The sequence below is a fragment of the Kryptolebias marmoratus genome, linkage group LG15 (assembly GCF_001649575.2).
Source record: "Kryptolebias marmoratus isolate JLee-2015 linkage group LG15, ASM164957v2, whole genome shotgun sequence".
Lineage (NCBI taxonomy): Eukaryota > Metazoa > Chordata > Actinopteri > Cyprinodontiformes > Rivulidae > Kryptolebias > Kryptolebias marmoratus.
Window position 1 is genome coordinate 7,301,658 of NC_051444.1, and position 26,389 is coordinate 7,328,046.

The window sequence follows — 26,389 nt, forward strand, 5'->3', positions numbered from 1 at the left end:
AGAGGAAGATTATAAATAAGATAGATAGGTGGATTTTCATAGTAAAATAAAAACTGGATGTTTTTTAGGCTTAAGAATGGCAGAAGACAAGCCTCTGTTTAAAACAGATTTAAATTTAAATCCCCTTTTTTTCCCCCATTAGTCTCGAACATCAAAATTATTTGTATGTAGAGTTTTTAAATGCAGGTTTTAAACACAGTTTTGTCATCATTAGTCAGAACAAACACAAGTTTTCACAGTTAAAATAAACCAAATAGGAACAATTTGAATTCTAGTGGAAATCAGGGAGGGTCTGCAGGATCTCATCACTGCTGCCCGATCCTGCAGTCTGAGACGGTGCGAGTTTATTTCCCTCTGCATGTTTGCTGCAAGAGAAAACCCAAAAACACTCAGCAGAAGGAGAAAAGGTTAGCAAACAGGTTTGAGTGTTAACTTTTTAAACAGAAAACACCCACTACTGGAGCAACGCACCATCCCCTCCTGTATTTTGTGTCATGATTTATTTGGAAAGTGAGTTGCTATCTTTCATTAGAGTGCTCTGAAGAGTAAATCAGCTGCTGCTTGCAAAAACAGCCACTGAAGGAGGAACACCAAGTTCTAAAAGCATTAACGCGTCATTGTCGAATTGCACTGTGCAAATAAGACACACCAAGCAATGCTGAAAAGAAAAACCTCAACCCCCAAAAAATTAATTGCATGACCTCAACAGAAGCCGCCTTCAAATAAATGACCAGCCACAAAACCAAACTTTCACCATCCGTCCCTCTCCCAGCAAAGCCTGAGGGCCAGATGGAAGGCTCGGGCCCGTTATTAGATTAGCTTCTCATTTCTCTCCCTGGAGTCTGACACAATCCAGTCGTGTCTATTATCACTTCATAGTTTGCTTTTGAAGAATGAGAACTAGGGGTTACTGTAATTACAAGAGACAGAACCAAAACAGTTCTACTCCCACTGTGGTGGGCCAGACGCCAGCAGAGAGCTGAGCTTCGAGCCAATGCCCTCACAGCAGCGAACACACAGAAAGTCCTCCTGGATCTGAGTCTCGCTCCTGATTTGTAGGTGTTTATATGTTAACCATTATTCCTTGTGCTTCAGTTGTATTATGTTATCGCTTTTATGCCAGATATTTTTTTTTTTACACTGTAGAAATTGAGGGGAAAAAACAGAATCTGCGTGTTTCATTTGGAAAAACATTGGTTAGACATCTTTAAAAAACACTTGCCGATATTTATGTAGCTGAAGTTAAAGTTCCTGCTGAGTTTTTTTTTCTAAAATTAGTTAACCAAACAGTATTTTGGGGGGAAATGTAACTTTTAAAGTTGTGTTAAGTTAGAGGCTTTGATATCCTGCTGGTTGATGACGCAGAGCAACAAGAAATAGACGTAAACGCCTGCCTGTAAATTATTACATTTTTTTGAGTGCTCAGAATCAAATCAGGAACACTGGTTATAAAAAATGCTGAGTATTCAAAAACTACATGCTCATTTTAAGTGGAAACACAGTTTAGTCACTTCATTATCAGCATGCACAGAGTGCAGCTGAGGCTTATGGGAATGCCATTTGTTTTACAGAAATCAAATTTCACAAACAAGATTTTCGGTACCAGAAGAGAAGTTTGGGGAATACCAAAGTTATCAATCTTACAAGTCCTCACTGTAAAATATGTGCAGACAAGCTGCCAGCCCAGCAGAGGCTGGAATATTTTAGTTAACAAACTGGTCATGCTCTTGGACAATCCAACACTAATCTGACAAGCTATTGGCCAGGATCAGTTTTTAAAGTTAATTCTCTTCAAGTGGAAAAATGTGGTTGCCACACAGGTCATCCATTTTAGCTTTTTAACGTTCCTGGACAAGACACTGAACCATGCAAGTTTCCATGATGGGATAATCTCTGAGTGTAAAATACTTAGATATAGATAGGCAATGGTTGCATGGAATAGGAAAGTACTTTATGACTGTCTGCCAATAACAAATCTGCAGTATATTCAAAAGAAATCTGAGATGTCAACAGGAGAAAAAAAGTGCAATATAAAAGAAGTGGAACTACACAAAATCAAATTTTAATATAATTGTAATGAGTTAAAAGTAAGCATGGTTATAATAATTTTTTTGGCTCCACTGCAAAATATATGATTTTAATTGTCCCACGACGACAACAAGGAGTATTTCAATCTATTTAGGTTGAAAGTGTTTGGCTCCTTCTGCAGGATTTACTCAGTCAATAAATTTTAAATTATACCTAACCTATAAACTGTAAACCTGCCTCCCCTGCCTTCATCTAAACGCCTGCTGTGAAAGATTTCTCCTGATATCAACACGCAGCGTGCCGGAGTGCAGCCTCGCAGTAGATCATAAGCCAACGTTAAGATGACATTAATGACCGCCTGTTTAGATTAACAGTTCACTCAGGGAGACAGATGATTAATCTCACTCTGCTATTGGAGCAACCAAACATGCTGCCTTCGAGTTGGGGATTAGGCAAGCGCATTGCTGAAAGAAACCAGAAGAAATGTTTCGATAAGAGGCTGTAATACCTCAAATTGATCAAGGTTAAAGATTTGTAGAGTAGAAAATATGTTGCACCTCATCGATTTCTGCACAGTCACAAAAAAGAGCCATAAACAAATACTGACAAATATTAGAAGAACTCTAGATCCACTGATGCTTTTCTGTCAATTGAGTGTGTTAGGAGTCTCACAGCAGATGTTCCGCGGGTGTGTGTCTATGTTTGCGAAGGGGGTGCGAGTGTGTTATTTGTCAGTGCTGTCTATATTCAGCCTGGCTGTACTTTTCTGACTCGTCCGGATATGCTCGGGTCATTCTGACCGAGGTCGGCAGCTCTCATTAATGATGGTACGCAAAGTTTATAAATGGACCCCAAAGACAGATGTGCAAGGAGGAGGACAGGGAAGGACAGGGGAATGGAGAGGAAAGGGAGGAAGAAAGGAAGGTAGGCCGCAGAGATGAAGGAGGAAGGAGGGAGTGTGACGATGTCGAACCCATCTGGCTATGTGACCAACAAAGTGGAGGAATGCAGGTTTGAGGGAGAAAGGGTGAAAAACAAGCTGAAAAACACCACGGAGGGGGGGGGACAAAATGGAGAAAACTCAGTATATGGGTCAAAGGAATTAAGGTATCAGATTTTAAGATCTTGTTTTGAACTCTGGAACCTAATTTAGAGGCTTGCAGTATGACTGACGATGGCCTCCAAACATTCATCTTGCATCGCACAAGCCTGCCGTATCTCTGAGAGACAAAGAGATGACACGTGCGGTCACTGAAAGCAAGTGCATACTTGAACAGAGACACCGAGTTAAGACTGATGTATCTGTATTGTCGTAAGCCTTGGGGCAGCAATGTTATTTACATGTTTTGGGAGAATTTGGAGCATTCTTGAACTGCTGATACAAACCAGTCATTATTTCTAGACAAGACCTTCGTGAGAACAAATTCCTGACCTAAAACCAATTTATCTCCTCATTCCTGCAACTCCACAAGAGTTAATGTGTTTTAAGGAAACTAATCAACTGTCAAAACCATTGACAGGCCAGCTTTTTGATGTGTATTTATAGTATTAGGTCATGTAAAACAGCCGAGAAACACACATCAAACTAATAAACAAGCCTGTCAAGCCATCCATAGGCCGAAACTGCGCCAAAAAACTAATGCACAAGTAACATAAATGTTCTGAAACAAAGTAAACATGCATACGGCAGGTCAAGAACATTTGTTACATGCAAAAAGTTCATCAAGTACGTCACACTTCATCGTGAGGACAATGTGGAAATCAGTTTGACAGAGTGAGTTCACAACTTCTTCCCCGCATAAACTCCAGTAAAAAGAATGCAAACAGTCAAGTGTTCTTGTTGAGTAATTCATCCAGATCTGTGCTCAAGCTTTTCACCACTTGCCATATTCAATCTGTGTTATCCTCGAGCAGACATTTAAACTGGCGACACATTCAAACTGCGACAGGAGATACGATATGAGACTGGAAACGGCAGAACAACATATCCAGACGTCAGTGACATCTGCTCATCTCCTGATAAACCCACTCCGCTGCAGATAATAAAAAGAAATGTCAGAAAAACAAGCCCTTAAAACAAAATGTCAAACTTTAACAAAGGGACATTTTATAAAAAGATAATCTAATGAATACTATCTTCAATGTGTTTGAATAAAACGTTAAAATAGGGCACAGCTAAAGGGAAACCCCCAAAAATGGGAAAGCACAACAACACAACTCTATATTTGGGCCAGATTCAGTGTCAACACAAGGGGAGGTATAAAACTGTAGCTTAGGAGAGTACTTGCAATAAGAAACATCTTCCCATGTTCCCTGACCTGCAAACTAAGGGATTACGAAGACAGTGCTGCTGACGGCATGAACACAGCGTGAGCTTACAGGAGCCCGGCCAAGAATACCAAACAAAAGGCTGAACCTGAACTTTTACCAGCAGTGGTCCCTGAACAGAGGAGGGCAATTTCTTACCTAAAGTCTGGCAAGCAATACCACTCAAAAATGATTTATTTCCTCAACAGTAAAACAAAACAAAAAAAAACATGATTCATTAAATCTGTATAAAGGGTATTTATGAGGTAATTCCTTCTTAAATCTTGGTGAAAGGTCTCTTTAAAAGATGAAGATTTTGCAATTATTAGAAAAATGATGAAATTGTTTATGAAGCTAGTCATTTTTAAAAGAGTGTCAAATGACAACATTGAGTCATTTTTTTTTTCGAGAAAAATAGAAAAGCTAATAGCAACAACATTTAAAAAATATCCAGATCATAAAAATAAAATTGTCCTATTATAAATTGTTTTTTTCAAAAACAATTTGGCATTTTTGTGTCAACCAAACTGCAGCTTTATAAATAAAGTCCAGTCTGTAAAACGTTTCTGAAAAGTCTTTTTAAACAATGAAGTGCAAAGCTCACCCAGTGGGTACTGTAAAGCCAGTTTGGGTGTTAAATCCAGATTTTAATCACATGGTTATTTCCACCATCTGATGAAAACACTTCACATTGAGGCACAAAGACTTTGTCCCAGCCCCAGCTTGAAAAGGGCTGACTGATTACTCACAACACAAAACAGACCAATCCATGTTAATGTCTCATTTAAAACCCATCTGATGTAAAATCTACATTACAGTTTTTAATAAAGAAAATGCAATGAAATATTTGAGGTTTAAGTTGTTTTAAATGGTGAAGAATTTACTTCTTTGGTGAACCTGTTCAAAGCCACAGTTAGCTTGGCTTTCTTGCAACAAATCCTTCCCGCTTCTCCAAATGTGAGCACACTGATCACTGCAGGCCAGACAATACAAGCCCTTTTCACAAAACAGCTCTGTCATATGATGACAAAGATGTGACCGTCTTTTTGCTGCTTCTAGCTTTTCGGAAACGCACCAACTGAGCTGGCAACATCTTGTGACAATGTGTGCTTACCCAATGAAGCCTGCATTGTGGAACCTATGTTTAAAATGTGAGTTGGGCATCTCAAATTCTAAATCCTATGGTTGGCTTGTTGTACAGATATCACTACCTTACACCCTCGAGCTGCAATGCCAGCTTACCTTTGCACATACTGAGAGTTTCAGCTATGTGACTACATCCCATGGCATCCTTACATAAAGGATGTAAAGGTCCTTACATAAATCACACCATGACATAAAGGGTTTGTCACGGGCCCAGATTGAAAGTGTTTTGCGAAAAGGGTCGACTGACTACTCTCAGGTACTTCACAGAACCCTCCTTCAAATGAACCTGAATGTCCCCTCACTCGTTTGGACCAGTTCTTGTCCAGGATGCCCTCAGGCTGGGGAAACACCCACTCAGACTCAGGAGCTGAAAAAGACCCTACAACTCGAGATCTGTGAGCTGCAGTTCCTGCAGTGGAGCCACACAAAGCACGGGGACTTCCTTCAACATTGGAAAAACTTTCATGTCACTTTCCTTGTGGTTTCTCTAGTATCAGATCCTTTTTCTTACACAACGCAACAATTGCGCCACAATCTTATACTGTACTCATCAGTTCACTTTGCCCTGAATTTTATCATGGCATATGGCCGTCCTGCAGTATTACAAGGTTACACACAGTCAAGCTCAAAAACTATTGAGATGTGACAGTTTTGGTCATTTTGGCCATCGATAGCACCTCTTTAGATTGGAAATAACAATGTAAAGGTCTGATTGAAGAATAAACATTTAGTGAAAATTTAAAGCTAACAAAGTTACGCTGTTGGAATTTACATCTCTGAGTTCTTTTATTTTTGTTAAAAGTGTCCCATTAAAGAATTATCTTTAAAGAAATACAGATCAGGTCTGCAGCAAGATTTGTTAGACAGACTGCAGCAGGTCTTACTTGTTCCAAAATAATTGGAAAACAAAGAAGGCATATCTGACTATAAGTTTAACACATTAAAGATTTTAGTGAAATTATGAGTACTTAGATACAATTTAAAAACTAAAGAAAGTGTTGAGCTCTCCAGCTGCACGTGTTTTACATGTGTTTCAGTAATTTTATACAGGATTTTGACCCTTAAGGCTTCTTTAATATCAGTCTATTGACTGGTGTTTAATTATCTTGTCTAACACTGATTTTGAGAAAGTCTCAGAAGTTAATCCATAACTTCAATTGATTTAATAAAGGTCCTTTAACAGAAGTGGAATTTAGGACGCTTTTTTAAATTTTATTTATTGGTACTGTAACTTGAAAATGTTTTAAGAAGCTAAAAACACAAGAAAGATTTTTTGCTGACATTTCAAAAGCAAGAATGTAAAAACCTCCTCCTTTAATCGAACACTCATCTAAGCTTTCAGTGTGATGATCTTTGCAAAATAAGGAAATTCCAGTTATATTACCAAACTTCTTGGGATGGATTATATACATACAAAATAAACCCACTGATTACAGATGCCTTGGACCATATGAGACAAAGCACTACAGATCAATGGCAGCATGTCAGGAATATGCATGCCTCTGAATCCCAACCCAAACCAAGATGACAGCCGTTCTGAAGACTCTCAACCAAACTGTGTTTACCTCACATTTGTGAATCACTCCACGAACATAGAAGTCTGCAACCAGAGATTAAAGATACTCTGGCAAGTTCCTGCTTGACCTTACTTTATTTTTCACCCTCTGGGAGAGGCAGTGCTACAACATGTCATCTGTGAAAAACCAAAACAAATAACAGGTTTCTCCAAATATCATTTCATTTAACTGGCCAAAATCTTTTCTAACCTTTTCACGGAAACAGTGGAAAATCAAGTGTTTAGTGTGTAATTGTTGAAGGGTTTAAGAAACAGCGAGCTAAGAGCCGCAGACACCATAGAGTTTCAGTGCTGGAGGCCTGAGGAGAAAAGAGAAAAGCAACACATATGTCTCATCAATAGGATTTCTATGAACCAAAGGGGAAAGAGGTGTGAACTGGACGAGTCATGTGGAGACGTCCCAGTCCTGCCCATCAGGGGAAAGCACTGATATCTGACAATAAGCCAGCGTGCACAGTTGTGTCTGTCTCTGTAGCAACAAGAAAGCACAGAGGAGCTGCCCCTCGCTGGTATTATGATTTGGAAACCAAAGTCCACGGCCTGTTCTTCACACTTCTCTGTGGGAACTTAAACATGCTGCGTTGAATATAGACACTGAAAGATCAGCAAAGGTCAAAGGTTGAGACAGCAGGTGTTCCCCAGGGTATTCTCTGCCCACAACGCGGAAGACTTACCTTAAACCTAATCAGGACTGGATTATTTAGGTTTACAATGACGCTGATGTTTGAATGATTATCTAAGTGTTTCATTTACTTTTCAATGCTGCTCAGACCATGGTAAGAACTGCATGGATAGTTTTATTAGTTAAAGACAAAATAAAAATTCAATTTATCCAGCAAAATTGTAACTTGGAACCTCGTATTTCAATGACTTCAGTTGCATCTTAGGCGTTTTGTTCGTTAACATTTGTGGAGATATTTTAGCCACAGTCACTTACAAAAACAAAACAAAACAAGACATATACAAAAAATAAAAAAGCTTATATACTGTATGCCAATTTGATGGCCTGCCAACTCATACATTATTGTGTTTTAAAGAATTTCCTTACCCTGTAAAAGGCTGTTGACAGGGGCAGCAGTGCAGCAGCTACTGTGTACTCCTCGGAGCTGGAGCAATCCTGCGGGCGGAACAACAGGGGAGACGAGAAGTGAGAGGCGCTAAAAAAAACACAGCAATATTTAAAATAACAACAACTTTTTCTTTACCTGAGCTACACAGTGAGGAGCAGACAGGTAGCACAGCCTACAGCCAGAGAGCTTGCTTTAATTTAAAGGAGAATTTAAAAAAACTCTAAAAAAAAAAAAAAAGCTTTCATCTTTTGGTGCACAACTGACAACCAGCTGTGAATTAGCATCACAAAGATGTGATACTGGGGGCAAAGAATATTTCCTTCAGCAAATGTGTTATATAAAATCTGGGTAATGTTAAAAAAAAAATTGGCCAGCCAAAACCCCCCCCCGGCTCCTCCATTATTAGGACATGTGCTTTCAATAGCCTTATATAATCCCTGCCTTGACACAATTATCAGAATGCTTCAGTTTTCAATTTATTGACAATTTCAAAGTTAGCATTCCTGAATCTGATTGCCGTGCAAGTCCTATTCAAATAAATGACAAGATGTTGCATGAACTCCAGTAATTTGTTTTATGAAGTGTTGCATCTCCTACTTGAACCTCTTCAGCCAGAGAATTTTCGCTATTTATTTAATTTTTAATCAGCGAGTAGTTAAAACATTTCATCTCTGACACACCATGTCAAAGCACTTTTGTATTTGTGGGTCATTCATGGTAAAGAGAAGGTTCTTGCTGGTGTGTTCCAGAACATTGCACCCAGATAAATAGAGCATTAGGAGGCTTAAAACAAAAGGGCTTAGGGGCCCAAACTTAACAGGTCATACAGAGATCACATCAGAGTGATGAGAAAAGGAGAAAAAGAAGTAAGTTAGACTCAAAAGTTCTGCACCCACAGGAAATTAGTTCTCATCTCTGGTAAGCTGTGTCGGGATTTATTTGTTGAACTCCGTGAGCATGAATGGCCAGAGGAAACTTGATTTAGGAGCCGGCACAAACAGCAGTCCTGTTTCTGACCTGCTGCTGCAGCTCGTGACCCAACCAGTGACCTCATATCAGACAAATATCTGCACCTCAGCACGGTTGCTTTTTGTTCTCAGAAATATAAGTTCACATCTATGTTTCCCTAAAGCTGTGCAGTGTACAATCAGAGTTGGTCATGTTGATGGGCGATACAGGCAGAGGAATGCTGCTCTTTCTGATAAAGGTCTGCGATGGGGGGCCGCTGTTACCACCATTCCTCAAAACATACGCGCAAGAATGTACAGAGGGGAGAAAATGCAAAACACATGAAAGCCAGACCCCCCATCGACTGAGCAGCATAGTTTCTGTTTTAGTTTTCTCGTCGCTGGTGTTTTTCCTCGCTCTTATTTGGGCTGCGGTAAAAAATGTTCCAGCTTACTGGAACGGCCCCAAAGCTTTGTTTATCAGCATCAACAACAATGCTGCAGGTCAGAGGAGTTCATGGGCCGCAGTCGATTAGAAAAACAAGTGGAAATGAACAGACACCCAAAAAAGTCAGGCTGTTTCGGAAAGCAGCATCGTTTCTGCAAAAAGAGAGAAAACCTGATGGAACAGAAACTTAGAGGCGGCAGTTTCAGCTCTGAAAAGGCCACTTCAGATGAAGACAGGAACACAATTCAGCTTTATTCAAGCCATAACTATTAATAAAAACCTCTACTTTTATCTCCTAAGAGCAAACAGAGGCGATAAGAAGCAGCTCAGCAGCTGTGAAGGTCAACTAACAGTCAGCAGATAATAACAAGTGAAAGCTGAAATATTGGGAATATTATAATTAGGATTTACTCATCGTCACAACGATGAAAAGATCCACACGTAGCCCCGTGGGGGAGTGAACATTAACTTATTTACGATTTCAGGAATAATGGGAAGAGGCGATGGTCACCTCACGCGTCTGTTTGCAAGGACACCCTGCGGTCTTCATTTCCTCCTATTATTTGGAGCATGTCTCATCGTTTTCCCTCATTCCAAAAGCTGCCGGAGCTGAAACAGCAACGATGACTAAACGTGGCTATTCTGCTTCGGACACGTATTCAGTGAACCAGAAGAGAAAGAAAGGAAGGTGCACAAAAAAAGCTGCAGGATGTGAAGAAATAGTAACTTCCCGTGTGATGGAAAGCAGTTAGCACTTTTCAAGAAAGCTGCAACATGAATTGATACTTATGCATACTTTTATGAATTTTATGTGGTTGACCAAAAAGGACAGATTTTGCTGGGTTGTTTATTTTTACTCCGAGGAATCTCTAATAAAGAAGAATAAACCGAATATCGACCCTCTGTGCTGCTCAAATATGCAGCAAAAGCATGAATCCTGAATACAGCAGATGTTACCTTGTAATACTGGTGGATATCCTAAAAAAGCAGTTATCTAAATGTGAGAATGATACCAGTCGCAGATTACCAGTGACCATGTTACATAAGGCAGTCCATTAAAGCTTCTGAGGCAGACAGAGGACGTGCTCTTACAGCAAGAGACTTAATGCAATGAAGCTGTCTATAAGCTATTAAAGGACATGATTAAAGTGACTGAAGTCCAGCAGGCAGTGATCAGGCTACAGAGGAGGAATAAGGGGTACAGACTCAGAAGGAAGGGACTCCAAATGATTAACTGTGACGTCAGCAGCCTGCATCTGTTATAGGACGGTCGTCAAAAACATCAGTTTTGTTCTCCAAGTCCATCTGAGCTCTGTTCAGACAATTAAGCTCAGGCTCATGCAGAACTCACGGACTCGGTGCCGCTGCATCCCCCTTTTGCATAACCGTCCCACATCACTTCCTCCCCTCACAGCGAACTGCAACGCAGAGCGCGTTTTTGAGCACCACCGTGAGGCCCTCGTCCATAAGAGAGCGGCGCGCAGAGGGCTCATAATCCTATCTGACAGGAAATGGTTGAGATGCCACGACACATCCACAGCAGGGCTCATTCCCCCCATGGCTTGCACAATGTTAATTTCTACAAGCTGGAGCACTGACCTTAGTCTACACACACACACACACACACACACAAAGAAAAACAGACAGATTATTGTGCAATTAGCTCCAAGACCCTAATGAGGGTCATTACTGTGCATGACTCGTGGCTGAGAAACAACACAGTTACTGATGAGAACTGTTCAATCAGGAAAACAACAAGCAACAACAGCTCATGTTACATAATGCATTACACAGTTTTTCTTAATGGCAACAAGTAATACTGTTAAAGATTATAACGCCCCCCCCCCCTTAAACTATAGTGCTTTGGTATTACATACTGCAGCCCTTCTAAACCTTCCAAAGGAAAACACTGATTGCAAGCAGACAACAGGGTCATTAGCCCAGAGACGACAGCTAAACAAGAAATGTTGTGATTGGCCTCCGATTAGTGATGTCATCGCGAATCAATGTGTCACATCAACACATAATGCCAGGAATTCTAACGAAGACACATGGGGTCATTACGCATTTTTAACAGGGTAGCTCATGAACTCAAGCACAGATGTGCTCGTAATATCTTTCTTGGGGCTCTTGCGTGGCTGGACGCTGAAAGAAAGGTGCAAAATATGAAAGCAATTACTGGCCCTGACATGCATCGTTCATGTTCCATTCACAGATCATCTGACAATGGTGAACAAATGCAACACATCTTAAAAAAATGATAAATAATATGCTAAATCAATATAATACCCACACAAACTTCCTTCAGAAACTGCACGCCACATCAGATCTCTTCACCATGTGTGAAATTATTACTTTTTTCCACATATTGCTTTGGATCACTGTTTTTTCCAGCAGCTTGCCAAAGCAAATCAAGAGAGGGAAAAACGTACTTTAAACTTGGAAACTCTTAGTTTTAAATAAAATTATATAATGCTATTTTGCAGATTGCATTTGTATTTTCTGCGTATGGATGACAGAAATCTGCTTCACAGAATCAGTCATGCATTTTATTTCGAGCCCTTCAGGTGATGTTCATTGTGTAGTACTAAAGTTTCTCATATTAACCAACAGACAAACCAGAAAATCACTTTATAACAAAAACTGTTTTTTTAACTATAAGATATCCCTTCAATAATGACAAATACTATGGAAAAAGTACAACAATTCGGATCATTTGAGACTCAGCTTACAATTTAAGTACTGACTGAAGATGGTGTCCAAATAAGATCGCAGAAATCACTTAATTTATCACCACTTTCTGGCTTCTCATCAAATGACTGTGATAAACTACTTTGCAAACACGTCAGAGTTCACCTCTGCTCCTGGAAATGAAAGCTGCCAAACATTGCGCAGGACAAAAGACATTAGTTTACATTCCTTTTTGCGTCTTCCTGTGCGCAAACCGTACGCTCCATTTTGCACCTTTGCGTAACCGCAGAACAAATGACACATCGGATGGCCTCGTAAGTTCTTGGAGGTGATGGAATTAAGTGGCTGTTCGTTATTTGTGGGGGGTAAAGAATGACCGGAATCTGAGGTTGCTCCGTAAAAGCAGCACTCCGTTAGGACACCTGAAGATTAATAAAAAAAAAAAAATCACTGGAATGAGCTGATTCGGCACAGTAAAACAAGAGGAACTTCCAATAAAGACCTGGCTGCTCTGGGTGAGTACAGCTTTAGAGGCTTTTTACAAGCTGCAAAAAACATTACTTAACTTTGGACAGGATGCTCGAAAATGAGGAGACAAACAGACAGACTACTCAGATAAACAAAAGCACAGCTCTTTTTACACCAAGTTACACAACATGCTGCTTTTTTACTACAACGTTGTTGGGAAAAATAAATAAATGGCATACTATGAGTTTAAATAATCACAATCCAACAACTTTTGATTAAATTTCTATGCTCAAACAATCCCTCGGATCATTTTGGGACTGTAAATTTAAAGATCAAAATAAGCAACAACAAAAACTTGGGTTCAGACTTGTTTGTTAATGTTGTAGAGGTTTAGGCAACCCACCCATTTTTTAACCTGCATTTTATTAGTCGGAAAAAAACATCTCATAAGAGTAAAAACAGCCAAATCATTTTCCAAACAAGTGACAGATTAGCTGGCTGAAGCAATGATCCGTGCCCTCGTGGCTGTGTTGTTTTTCTTGTACGTTTCGCATCACGTCACAGTAAAGTACAAGTCAATAAATGTGCGATTTGGGAAACATGATTATCCACCAAGTCCCTTACCTGAAGAGCACAGTTCATCATCCGGACTGTGTAGTCAAACTGTTGATGGTCCAGTATGGCGCGGTTCTGCTGAACGTGAAGGCTCAGTTCATCAGTCAGACACTGGCGGGCAGCCTTACCTTTCAGCGCTCGCAGTGCAGCAGGCAGTGTCTGTTTGGGTAAAGAGCAACAAAGCCCAGGGGTTGAGGTAACTGGAGCAACGCAGCAATTTCATGAGTATTCTCTCATTTTATTTTGACAAAACAGAAACCACTTCTGGAAGCAGATGTTTGTTGACCAGCTTATAGTTTACGATTATGGCAGCCTTTGCTGATCTGTTTGACTTGAAGGGATCATCGGACCAAATGGGGTTTATAGATTTCCAGGCTCTTCAGGTAAACAGAGGTTGTCTGCTATGCCTTCTTACATTGTGCATAAAGGTGCAGAGCTGGAAGATATATATATATTCATATTTAATTGCCCATCAGCTCACTTTATTATTATTACTTAAATACGATGGCCTGCAGTAAATGCTTGCAGAAACAAACACAAGTGATGGAAACTAATAAATGTCCATTTTTCCTTTGGAGGTGTCTTTGGAAATGGCTCCTGAGCGGGTTTGATTAATGACCTGCAGTATTTAAAACGGAGCCTCTGTGTTTGCCAGCTGGAAAAAAATGAGGACGATGAAGGACATTTGCAGCTTCATGACCATTTGCTGGAGTGGTGGAACTCAGAGGATGGATGCCTCTGGCTTATGCGCTTGTCTAACGGTTGATTAGCTCCTCTGATGAAAGACAGCGTGCTTCACCTTCTCAGTCTCCAGGGTCTTGTTGTCAAAGATGAAGGAAATGCAGCTCCTGACCACCTCCAGCCTTCGAGCGCTGTTAAACACAGAGCCGCTCTTCCCGATAATGGACACTGGAACAGAAAAATGACGACAGGTTTAAAGCTAAGCTGCTGCAAAGGCATTTCACACAAATCTGAAAGAAAACACAGCAGCTGTGTAAACGTTTCCAGTAAATGCTCACGTGAACTGGACGTTATAATAGTCAAAAACGGTCATACCGACTGGTGGTCCGGCAGGTACCACACACTTCTTCTCAGGCCGTGCAGAAACAGGCATGCTGCTGTGTTTTGCTACACCGTCCTGCAGAATTTTCTCCACCTTTTCATCATCAAGCAGGGGGAAAGGAACCTGGTGCACTCGCAAGTGGGATCCTTCGGACGGCCGAGGCACTTTCTGAAAAGCCATGTGGGGGTTTGGGTTCTCCTGCAGCCCAAACACCGGGGACAGGACGAATGATTTGGACACACGGCTGGCCTCACATAAAGTGCTCAAATGAGGACAGCGCACTAATACACCAGAGGAAATTAAACCTTTTTGCTTACATTTCTGTACAGCTGCTCAGAGAGCTCCCTGATGTGCTTCTGCAACTTGGCAGGGTTGACCTCTTCTTCTTTAAAGCTGTCAAAGTCCAAAGCCACCAGCTGAAAAAACACAACAATTAAAGCAAAGCAAAGAAAACACAATAAATATGTAATACTCGCTATAAAAGAGATGGATCAACAAATTCAAAGTCTGAGTGGGACATACAAAACATTGAAAAATAGCTAAGCAAGCAGTTAATTTAATTTCCAAAAGAAACAAAGTAAAGGTAATAAATTTCTTAAACATTTTTAGGAACAACGACTTTTCTCTCATTTATAATTTACAGTTTAAAAAAAAAAAAACTAAACTTAAAAAAACATTCCAAAAAGCTTTGAGCGCTCTACACCAAAACTCCAAACTTCACTTTTGGGATGTAGCAACTTTTTATAAATTATGAATGTTAATGCTTGGAAATGTGTCAAAAATAATTTAACACTTGTCCTTAAACAAACCACTGATCATTGCAGACTATTTTATTTTAATATCTTCAATGCAAATAAGCAATTATTTTAATGTCAACTTATAAAACTTCCCCTTGTGATGAGAACGCAGACAGTTGTTTTTCTCTTATATCTTCCATGAAGACCACATAAGTGCAGATATTGTTGGACAGCATAATAAAAGTCATAAAAGCAACACACTCAGGGTATTTTTTGTGTTCTTCCCAGCATCAATTTGACCTCCATTACTTCCATTAAGTATTCCATCAGTTTATCACAAGCTGGGAAAATAGTTACCCAAAAACATTTTCCTTTCTTCCTACATTGTTCTCCAGCTTTGTGTGTCATCAATTATTTAAGTTTGACTGACAGGAGATAAGGGGAGCCACTGTCTGCTGTGTCTTCGGACAAAGTTTGTGGAATTAAAGGATTTTCCAAAATCAATGTTGAATCGTCCGACCTTTAACAGTGAAACCAAAAACAAAGAAAGTAATTGCAGTCTAAGACCTAAACTTTGAAAACAATGACTATGACATGTTTTTTTTGTTCACTTATTAAATGCAAAAAAACATAACATGAATAAACTGATAAACAAAAGTTACATTTGGGTTTTTAACCTTTTGGAAATCATTCGAATTGATCATCAAATCTTGAAGAGGGGGCTAAAACTAATGCATGGCACTGAACCTGACTGACGTGGCCGTAACTGAGGCTGAGCTTGTGAAGCGAAGCGAATACACATTAAAAAGCGCTCGCAGTCACGTACTGTTTAGGTCCCTTTGTTTATGCTGTGTTTACAGCCGGCGGTGCCGTACCTCATCAAAGAGATCGCAGGCTCGGAAAGGTGGACCTCTCTCTGAGACGAAGCCAGCAAAGGCCATGCCATCCAGAACCTTGGTCAGGAAATCGTTCTCAATGAGGCCTCGCTGGCCCAGGAAGGCAGTCTGGAGAATGTCAGAATTAGAGCAGTTACAATTCCACGCAGATGTGAGCAACAGGATCTGCTTCATATGGATATTATTTACTGCAGTCTACAAAAACAAGCACAATCATCTCAGGAGTTTTTAGAATGTGATCAGAAATATCTCAAACGATATCTCTGCAAGGGGGCCGTGTTTTATTTTTGAACTCATGCACGAGTTATTCAGCGTCAACAGAAGAGAGAAATAAATCAAGCTATGAAGCAGTCCATGCAAATTAATTTAATTTACTTGCATAATTATTTGTGCTTGTGGGTAGAAGAGATAAAACGCATTTCCCTCATGCTTTCCCCACTCAGGGATTCCAGGCAAAGCTTTTGTTGATAATGCGATCCATGTGGGGTACTTTGAGGATGATGTGCTAATGGGTTACCATGGAGACACCACAGACTTGAACAAACAAAAATCTCCGACACGCAACAAAAATGTAAACCTAATACGTTTCAGATGGCACGCTGCCGGGGCCTTCTGCCCATGGTTGTGCTTCTTTATGTGAAACTTGCACAAACAAAAGGACAGCATCAACAAGGAGTCATGGAGCCTCTGAGACACATGTAAAACAACACACAAACACACGATACAGCCCTGACAAGTTTATCTGTCTTTCTGTGCATTTCCACCCACTTTGCTGGAGAAAACATTCTTGGCAGATTAAAGGAGCAAAGTGTTTGCTTAGGAGAGATTGCCTAACAAGTTTAACAAGTTAAGGTTGCGTGGCGGAAAATTTGATTTTTGCAAAGCTTTTCCCTCTGGGATTTCCATATCATAAATATCTTACCTTGTGAAAGTGAATAACAGGTTCGGAATGGATGCGAATGAGCTGCAGGCAAGACCTGTAGCCCTGGAAGAGTTGTGCAAACAGCCTGAGAAAGACGGCCCTCACCTCCTTGTCCTGGCACGCACACACACACACAAACACACACGCATGTAAACACGCAGCAACAACATTACTCATCAAACAGCTATGCCACAAATGCAGTCTGATAAGTTAATAATGCAAGAGACATGTTATTTGTCTTCAGGTCAATGGGTTACCGTCAGTGCCTGTGCTCCAACAATGACCTTTTTTCTGATAAGAAACTATTCCTGTGGAGCTCAGGCTGCCCTCCACATGTGGAAAGTCACTCCTTACAATGAGACATTGGTGGGGGGGGGGATCATTTATGCAAGGAAATAATAATGCTCACTTACCAACAATTTGAGGTTGGAGGGTGCCGTGCGAGGAGGAGGGAATGCATTGTCTGCAATCTCCAGATCTGGGTGCAAAACCTGGAAAAAGATCATCTTCACGTGATTTATTTGGTTTTATTTGATTTTTATTTTTTATTTACAGCAATTTGCAATAATTCAAACAGCTGCTGCAGCTGTTATTATTATATTACTATTATAAATTATTCAGGAAAGTAAAAAACTAAAGTTTTAGAGAAATCAAAAGATTAAAAGCTGCTGGGATCTATCATTTTGGTCTTCCAACTCCAATAATATCAACAATTAAAATAGACTTAATTTTTTATTTTATTTCACATTGTCACTTTTCATTTATTTTTTTTAAAAAAGGTAGATTTTAAATGTGCTTACCAGGGACAGAGTGTTCTGAGTTTGGTGTACGAGAGGTTCAGGAAGCAACGACAAGTGGATGCACTCAGGGATTTTTATTGTTCCTCCATCCAGGTCAGCAATTATAACATCCAGCTGATCGAAACAGAAAACACATCGATGCATCAGGCGGTTTGACTGAAGCTGTGAGACACGACACGTACGTGTCTGGAATTTAACCAAAAAGGCTCATCAAAACTCTCCTGTTAATTTGAAAGAACAAGCTCTAAAATGCTACAACAGCTTTGAGACTACATTTTTAAAAGACTCTAGTACTTGTTATGGAGTTTCCAGTAATTTATCTTGCGAACTCACCAGATCCTGGATTTCACTTTGAAACATGGAGTGCACTCCGATGATGAAGGGAGTGGGTGAACTCAACACCTCCAGCAGACGTGAAGGTAGAATAGGGATGTATGGGTAACTGCAAACACAGGAAAACATCCTGAATATTGATTTTAACATGTAAATTAATGTAAAACCTTCAGAAGAAAGGTTAGATAACAATGAGATGAGAGAGAAACAGAAAATGTAAAATATGCTTTACTGCAGTGCAGAAATTCAACCTTGCATGAGTAAACTAATAAAAGAACAGCTTATCTAAACCACACAATATTCACAAATTTTGCAATGAAATTATTTATAAGCTCTGGAAATTTGACATTAGCGTCATCGTTTATCAGAAACTTGGACTGTGTTACACGAAACAGCTGCCAGAAAATATCGAACTGACATCATGTTATTTCACATCAAGTCTAAACACATTTTCTTCTAATTATACCTGAAACGCAAAATTACTCAACCTCAGAACAGCGTCGTACAGATCTCTGAATGCTTAAAGGCCAAATTTTAAAAGTGAAAATGCTTCAACACAATCTATAAGCATAATCCTCGGTGACAGAAAAAACAAGCTTTTAAGGATGCTTCTATTTATTAAACTTAAACATTCAGCCCAAACATTATGACACAGAGAGCCAAAGCTTTTCTGATTCTGTCAACACAAACAGTGCGTTAAATTAATTTAGCTGCAGGTGGCAGGAACCGGAGGATGTCTCCATCCAAAAGAAGCCTTGATTACACTTTCTAGTAAAACACTGCTTGGCATCAGCCCCAATTTTCACCACATATTTCACAATTTAGCTTGTTTTAATCTTGTGCTTTCCTATTATTTTTTTACTCTTTTTTTCTTTTAATGGAAAATATATATTTTAGAAGTTAACCATTACACAATTAACAAATATAACATAAAACAAGTTAAAGTTCAACTACTCACACACTAACAAACACATCTTTAACATTCATATTAGTTTGACATTGAGAGAAACTTGTGGTTCAGTGTCTTGCCCAAGGGCATTTAGGCTGGTGGAAAAAGCCAAAATGGAACCAGAGACCTTTGATTTTCATCTGAGCCAACTCTGAGAACCGAAGCTGCTTTAATAAAATTAAAAATAACTGTTATATCCCAACCATTCAATAGAGAATCGAAAAGTGTGGAAACATCTACTGTCTCAATGTACACACTTATCAGCCATAACATTATGACCTCAGATAGGCAAGGCATGTAATACTACCGAACCTGTCCGAGTGGAAATTTCCGCTGAAAAAACTGGCATCTTTCCCTTCACATGGATGTCATATTGCCTACCTAAACATGTTTTCAGACCAATTACAGCCCCAAATGGCAAAAACCACACCATACTCTGCAAAATAGCAGTGAGCCCCATAAAAATGGCTTAACTGGGGCTCAAAGAACATTGTAAAGTGTTTAAAGAGCTTTAAAAAAAACAATCTGATGGGATCCATGGGCAACAAACTCAATTCAGACAGACTCTAACAAACAATCAACACAGTCCAAAGGATCTATTGTTAACTTTTTGACACCAAACACTCCCAAACACCCTGAGATGTTCTTTGTCCATGCTGTGGTTGGTAAAGCTGTTTCGACAATAAAAGGTGGACCTGCTCAATAAAAGGGACGTCATAGTGTTTTGGCTGATCAGTGACTGCTTTGTTTGTGTTCGTTTATCTACCCGTTTTATTACTTTATGATTGGACTGGTCATTAATAAAACGCCTGCTTTAAAGTTAGCAGCCATAAAGCTGTTTATTGCAATTTGTGAAAATGTCATTTTGGAAAAACACTAAAACCTTGTTTCACAACATGGAAAGTTGCACGTCGACAAAATGTATAAAAAAGGAAAGAAAGACAAGTTACAAGAATTTCTAAAATAAGTAATTCTTCTAATCTGTTTGAAACGTCAGATGTTCAAGGAAAAATAAAAAAAATAGCTCAAATTGGGTTTTTCACAAAATGTGAACTTGTGCAATGGAATTAGCTGTTCTCTGAAAGGGACCGAGTAAAGAGCAAAGTTAACCATCAATAAGTCCACGAGGTATGGAAGTCATAAAGGTCCCAGGGTTAGTGGAAAGTCTGTGGGGCAGAGCACATACTCACCTGTATTTGAGAGGAAACATGAGGGCTTCCAGGGCTCGGCACGCCTCTCCGAGCCTCTGGTAGCTGGTAGAGTGAAACAAAACTTTGTGTTCTGTCAGAACCGCACAAAACAGGCTCAGAACATTTTGGATCCCTAAAAGAAGAAAAACAAGAGTAAAAAAAACAAAAAACACAACACTGATGGGGTGTTCGTTGGAATGTGACAGCCAGGCCGTCCCAGATCATCCATCAAACATTCCCCGTTTACTTGTGGAGGATGTCACACTTCAAACAGTTTTACAGACAAAAAAATATTAATCATTTGGGGGTTTAACGAACATCTATACCAACTTCAAGACTAAATCTTACAATTTTAAATAAACAATGTCCTGTCAAATTTGTCTAGTTGCAAAAGTCAGCTGCAGCGCTAAATTTGAACGAGATGGAAACACTTAAGGGTGATTTGAAATATGGCTGAGCAGAGCTTATTGTGCAGAGCTAACTGAAATCTGATTTTAATTGTCATACTGGAGGGCAATATTTTCAGAGTCCCCTGCCTATGCAGCATGGGTTGAACTCAGTCACTTTTGTTTGATTTCTTTTTTTAAAGAAGTCTTTCTGCAGCTTCTTCTGCCCTCGTAAAATGAAACCACCAGTTATTTTTTTGACATGCAGACAAAAAAATCTGCACTTCAGTTTTTATTGCCATGGTGCAAATAAATGCAAATAAGAATACTCAGCTAAAAGCAAACTAATAAGGTTAAAATAAATTAATTTAGTTGTTCATTTGTTACTTTCGTTCGTGCAACATTCTCAGATTTCCAAATTCAACTTTGCAGCCTACGCTGCGAAGAAGAAGAGGAAGAGAGATGAGTGTTTGAGGTTAGAAAGTGCAGAAATAAGAAGAAAAAAATCTGTTTTTATAATCAAAATAAAACCATTCACTCCTTACATAAGGTTTTTGGAAATGTCATTTCTGAAAAACAAAGGAAATTGCACACTCTCATGCAGTATAAATAATATTACAAATACCAGCATGACAATCAGAATGAATTCTAAGTATATAGTTCCTGTTATTGTTTCCTATCAAGCCACTGACAAACTAATTCATCACATGTTAGAGTGATAAGAAAAGAGGAACACTGGCAGACATGTCCGCACCACTGGGGGCGCTGGGTCTGGAAGTCTGGCTCCCTGAGTGAATCACTTCAGTGATAAACAGGAAACATGAGCCTCAACAAAATCTTGATTTTTTTCAAATGAATCAGCTTAAAGCCTTCTGTCAAAAACAAATATGAGCCAACAAACCGAAGCTCAGGTTTCAGACTCACACCCACAGTTCAGGTGTACGCTTATCTGGTGGAAACAGCAACACATTTCCGAGCTGTAAATAAAAGAAGTGACAGCAATAGCCACCGGGAGAAAAAAAGAAAGAAACAAAGGCACCAAACAACAAACAGCAGGGAAGCTGATGGCCAGTTGTGTCTCCACTCCGGGGGGGATGTACTTCCTGTGCAATGTGACATGTTTAACACGCATTCCTCTGGGGTGACTCTGTGACCTGTGCACACAGAGCGATATGCCGACCCGCATGTCTGCACAGCCGCCCTTATATGGACATAAAGATGACCTAATAACAGGAGATGAAACACTTCTTCTATCTGACAGCGTGCAACCCATCAGCTGATTTATGGAAGTTTCCTGTCTATCAGCATGAAAAGAAATCTGCACCAGAGGGACAGATTAGTGGTAATTGCACTCTTTTTCTCTCCAAACTGATCCAGCTATACAAGACTAACTCTGAGCAGGGGGTTCTCAAACTTTGTATTCAAAGATCCAAATCCGATTTCTAGATAAGGTCAAAGGTCTGGAACAACTGCAATGAAATGAAACGAAACAAAATGCAACAAAATAAGAATGCCTTGGTCTTCATGCATGAATAAACAAATTTAAAAAACTAAACTGCAAGTCATTAAGACTGTGTAACATCAAAATACATTTCTTTTCTTTGCACATTTAGATAAAACCATGGAAATGTGACTTAACACCTCCTTCTCTGCTGACTTAGTTTCTGATAATTACACAAACTGAAAAAGCTGCAACCTCATTCAGCTACCATGGTGAGTACAAAGTGAGCTGTAGCAGGTACGATGTGTGTGGAGGTGAGCAACAATATTATGTACGAGCTAGAATACAGTTTTGCGAGCCGTGCACACAAAAATAGTCCATTATTTTTCAAAAATTGGCTCGGCAACATGAGGCCGGATGGATCGCTGGTTGCAAACACTCAGAATTCAGCGAGACTGTAATGCAAAATTAGCCCATTTTCTCATTGTTCTGAGTCGTCAACCAGTCTCCAGCAGTTGCAGCTCAGTAGATAATACTCATACGGACGCAGACTCGCTGCTTCTCTTGCTCACCCTGTGCACTCTCAAAGGAGCCACACCACTCCTCATCGCATCGTATCAATGCATTTCAAGCAATGCAATTTAACATGTGGCCTGGGTCCGGACTGATATGTCAATCCTGGACCATACTGGAATTGGGACTTCAAGAATCACTGGTCTATTAGACGTAACTGAATGTACAAACACAAGCCTTACAGTCATCATGTGATTGTAAGCATGGCTTAATGTGAAACTAGTGTTAAACAACAATGTTACTGTATAAAGTTAAAAGAAAGCTGACAACAACCACATAAAACTTGCACTGCATGTTCACTCCAAGCCATTAAAAATGAGATTTTAAGTTCCCCATGTTGTGTTTTTTTTTGTTTTCTCATCTAATTTACAGAAAAAAGAACAATTACCAATTCTCAAAGACATTCTATTCTGAGAGGAGGAGAAGCCACAGCATTTCTGAGAAGTGTCACAGACATTAATTTTTACTGCACAATTTCCACTCACATGTTTGCAATGCCCTTTAACAGCTTGAAAGTTGAGTGAAGAATATAAATACTGAACTATAATAAGCACATTTCCCACACATGTATCAAGTCTCTTTACTGCTGAACACACAACCAGCCCAGCATACTGTGCTCTGCTGATTAATGACAGCAGGTTTATGAGGACTGACCGGTCATGGAAGGATATTAAGTCAACACTGTTGACTTAATATCTTCCATGACCACTGTTTTGTGTATCCAGATTGGCTATGAACGCATAACCTTCATATAACCCCAATCAACTGTATCGTGCAAGTGCCCCCCATGTGCATGTTCTTCATTCTGTCTAAACAAACCGAGGATGGTGTTAATACACTCAGGAAGCACAGTGCGCTGATTTGCAGCACATTCTTTTGATCAAATGGGGCTAAATGAGGGCCAACTTTCCATTACAAAACAAATTTCAGGTGAATTATATTTAATTTGCTCTAAGCCAACACATGCATGCTGAATAAGTGAAATAATAGCGGGTCTTTGAGAATGACCTCGAGTACAGAGTAATGCAGAATAGCTCAGTTTATAATTAATTTCAAACCATCAGGGGGCTAAGGAGAGTGATTGATATCCTCTCTAAACACAGATAAACCAAGCCTCGTATGAGTCCCCGTAAATCAAGCTCATGTAGCCTGTAAAAATTCTTTAATATCAAATTATCTACATAATGTGCAACCACTGCAACAAGAAACCTGAAAAGTGCAACAAATCTTTGTCACCAAAAGACTGATGGGTCAAATACAGAGTAATCTTTCCTCAGCAACACTGAGTGGAGTACTAACGGAAGCATCTAACGCACAGGTGTCAAACTCCATTCCTCGGGGGCCACTCTCCTGCATGTTTCGGATGTGTTCTCGATTTAAAAACGCCTGATTTAAATGGACGACTTGTGGAGATGCTTCTGGAGAACTTGATGATGTGGTGAGGAGGTAATTAAACCATTTGAATCAGGTGTGTTGGGGCAGGAAACTCAAACTTTTAGGACAGTGGCGTTTGAGGCCTGGAGTTTGACACGCCTGCTTTAATGGATCACACCAAATTACTTCCACTACTAAAGTGTACCATCATGTGATCAACAAAACAGAATCAAACCTTGTACATCACACACATTAAGGAGCCTAATGTTAAGCTGCAAGTGAAAATACTTTGTGATTGTTTAGGAATAAAAAATTGAAAATTTAGTCATTTATTATTGAGACTTCAAAAAAAAGAAAAGCTATGACACAACAAAACACATGGTAACTGGTTTGTTGTTCTCAAAGTGCCTGAACCCACCCAGCTGCTGGAAGAGCAGGGAAACACTCTTATTTGTGACTGGCAGTGTGTCGTTGAGAGGCGTTTGGATGAGCTGGCGATCTCCCGCTCCCAGGCTAAACAGCTTCTGTGTAAACAAAAAGAGCCAAAAGGTCAGGAAAATGTGTAAATTTCCACGAGAGTCACATTTGCAGAGTCGAGCAACTGGCTCAGAGTGGCAGTACACGTTTGTAAAAACATAACCCTGACTTTTTAAAAAGATTCTTCCTTACGAATATATCTACTAATGTTGCGTTTAAATTTTAATGCAACAGCTTCTGTTTAATGTGTAAATCGTGATTGGCGACAAACTGCAAACTTTCTTCCTTTAGCATCAATCTTGTTTTTTTTACTTCTTTGATAACCTAAAGTAATCAGTTTTTCTCCAAAACTTTACACTTAACCTAAATCTCTTATGGTATCACGTCAGTTTCTGACAGCTAGCTACTAAACTGCAGTGAGCTTAATCTTTCAACATTATACAAACAAATGCCTTTAAATGGCTCCGGTGACTGTTGAAATGCTTTGCAGTCTCCTTGCACTAAAAGGTTTTGCTCTGCTTAACATAATAGAAAAAAACTACACTATAATGTAGTAGAAAAGCACTGCCTATGGTTGGAAAACAATCTTGAGCACCACCTGAACACCATGTTCCACACAGTCTGAATAACAAACATAAATCATGTTAATAGCTCCGTCATCATTTTCACATACGATAACAGGCTCACAGTGGCTGACGTGAACCATGCTTAGACCCTGGTGGTTCTGGGTTTGAGGCTCCCTTCTGATGAACACTTCGACAGCAGAACTGCGAGGAGGATCATGAAGAATGTGGGGCTGGGTAAAACTTACCTGAGATCCACCTGCGACAGGAACCTGGAAGGTAAAGAGGTTGCCCACCAAACCGTCTAAAGGGTAATTCAGGCTGTCGATGTACACTGTGTAGATCAGCCCCAAGCATCCCTGCGAGAACAACAAGAACAAGTAAAACACAGACGACAACACACAGGATAGATGTTCCAACATTATACCCAACAATCTGATCTGACTTGACAGTGACACTTAGATAAGGTTTACACACCTGGAGCAAAAATGCTAGCATGGATAACATGATTAACTCCGAGTCTACAAAAATTGTGAGTGTAATAAAAGTTCATAATATAAAGACAACAGGTTCTTAAGCTCATATATACCTAATTTACTCAGCATCCGTACATGCTTACATTTAAGCTAATCAGACCTATGCTGCAGATGGTGTGAAGCAGATTATCATCCTCTCAGGAGTGCAAGATAAAAGAATAATTCAACAAAAATGCTTGGAATTTCTCGTGCATAGTCACACAAATATTTTTAATTGAGATATAATCATCTGGAGTCTTATTACCCGGAATATTTCAGGATAATCCAGCCTGGAGACGAGAATGAGACTTTTTGGTGCAAACACTTGAGCTGGTTGGATCAAGCCGTCCTCCTCTGCCTCCTCATCTTCATCCCCATCAGCCTCAATACCCTTTGATCCCTAAAACATTGACGGGGGGAAAAAAAAAACTATTTTAGTCAGAGTTCAACGCAGAGCCATGGACCTTGAACTTGACTGCAGAGCATGCCAGCAGAACTGAGCTCCTGGTTTAGCTCTGGAATACAGTGTGTGCGTCAAACCCAACACAATGCCAAGTACTTATCTGGCATGTATTTCAAATACTGTGCAAATTCTCCACAAAAACAAAAACCTGAATACCCCAACATAATGGAAATCTGTGGCAAAGAAGGACTAAACTGTAGATACATTTGTTATCATATAAATTAGAAATGTGCATCTTACAATAAATAAGCTTAGAGGAAAAATAATAGTTATGTCCATTCTCTCTTCCGCTTATCCGGGGTCGGGTCGCGGGGGCAGCAGCCTAAGCAGGGAGACCCAGACTTCCCTCTCCCCAGCCACTTGGGCCAGCTCCTCCGGGGGAATCCCAAGGCGTTCCCAGGCCAGCCGAGA

At 39.8% G+C, this 26,389-nt stretch overlaps 1 protein-coding gene across 2 annotated transcripts in view; it reads right to left on the minus strand.

Annotated features, from left to right (window-relative positions):
• The window catches only part of sbf2 (SET binding factor 2), an 86,001-nt gene that overhangs the window by 25,511 nt on the left and 34,101 nt on the right, over positions 1 to 26,389 (minus strand). For both annotated transcript variants that reach the window (XM_017404330.3, XM_017404337.3), the window contains exons 4-17: positions 25,781 to 25,915; positions 25,249 to 25,359; positions 24,379 to 24,484; positions 20,187 to 20,319; positions 18,048 to 18,156; positions 17,715 to 17,828; positions 17,328 to 17,405; positions 16,915 to 17,028; positions 15,972 to 16,100; positions 14,677 to 14,775; positions 14,353 to 14,557; positions 14,096 to 14,205; positions 13,306 to 13,455; positions 8,106 to 8,174 (exon numbers count right to left, since the gene is read on the minus strand). In XM_017404330.3, the coding sequence (XP_017259819.1) occupies positions 8,106 to 8,174; positions 13,306 to 13,455; positions 14,096 to 14,205; positions 14,353 to 14,557; positions 14,677 to 14,775; positions 15,972 to 16,100; positions 16,915 to 17,028; positions 17,328 to 17,405; positions 17,715 to 17,828; positions 18,048 to 18,156; positions 20,187 to 20,319; positions 24,379 to 24,484; positions 25,249 to 25,359; positions 25,781 to 25,915 (1,662 nt within the window). The remainder of the gene's footprint in view (positions 1 to 8,105; positions 8,175 to 13,305; positions 13,456 to 14,095; positions 14,206 to 14,352; positions 14,558 to 14,676; positions 14,776 to 15,971; positions 16,101 to 16,914; positions 17,029 to 17,327; positions 17,406 to 17,714; positions 17,829 to 18,047; positions 18,157 to 20,186; positions 20,320 to 24,378; positions 24,485 to 25,248; positions 25,360 to 25,780; positions 25,916 to 26,389) is intronic.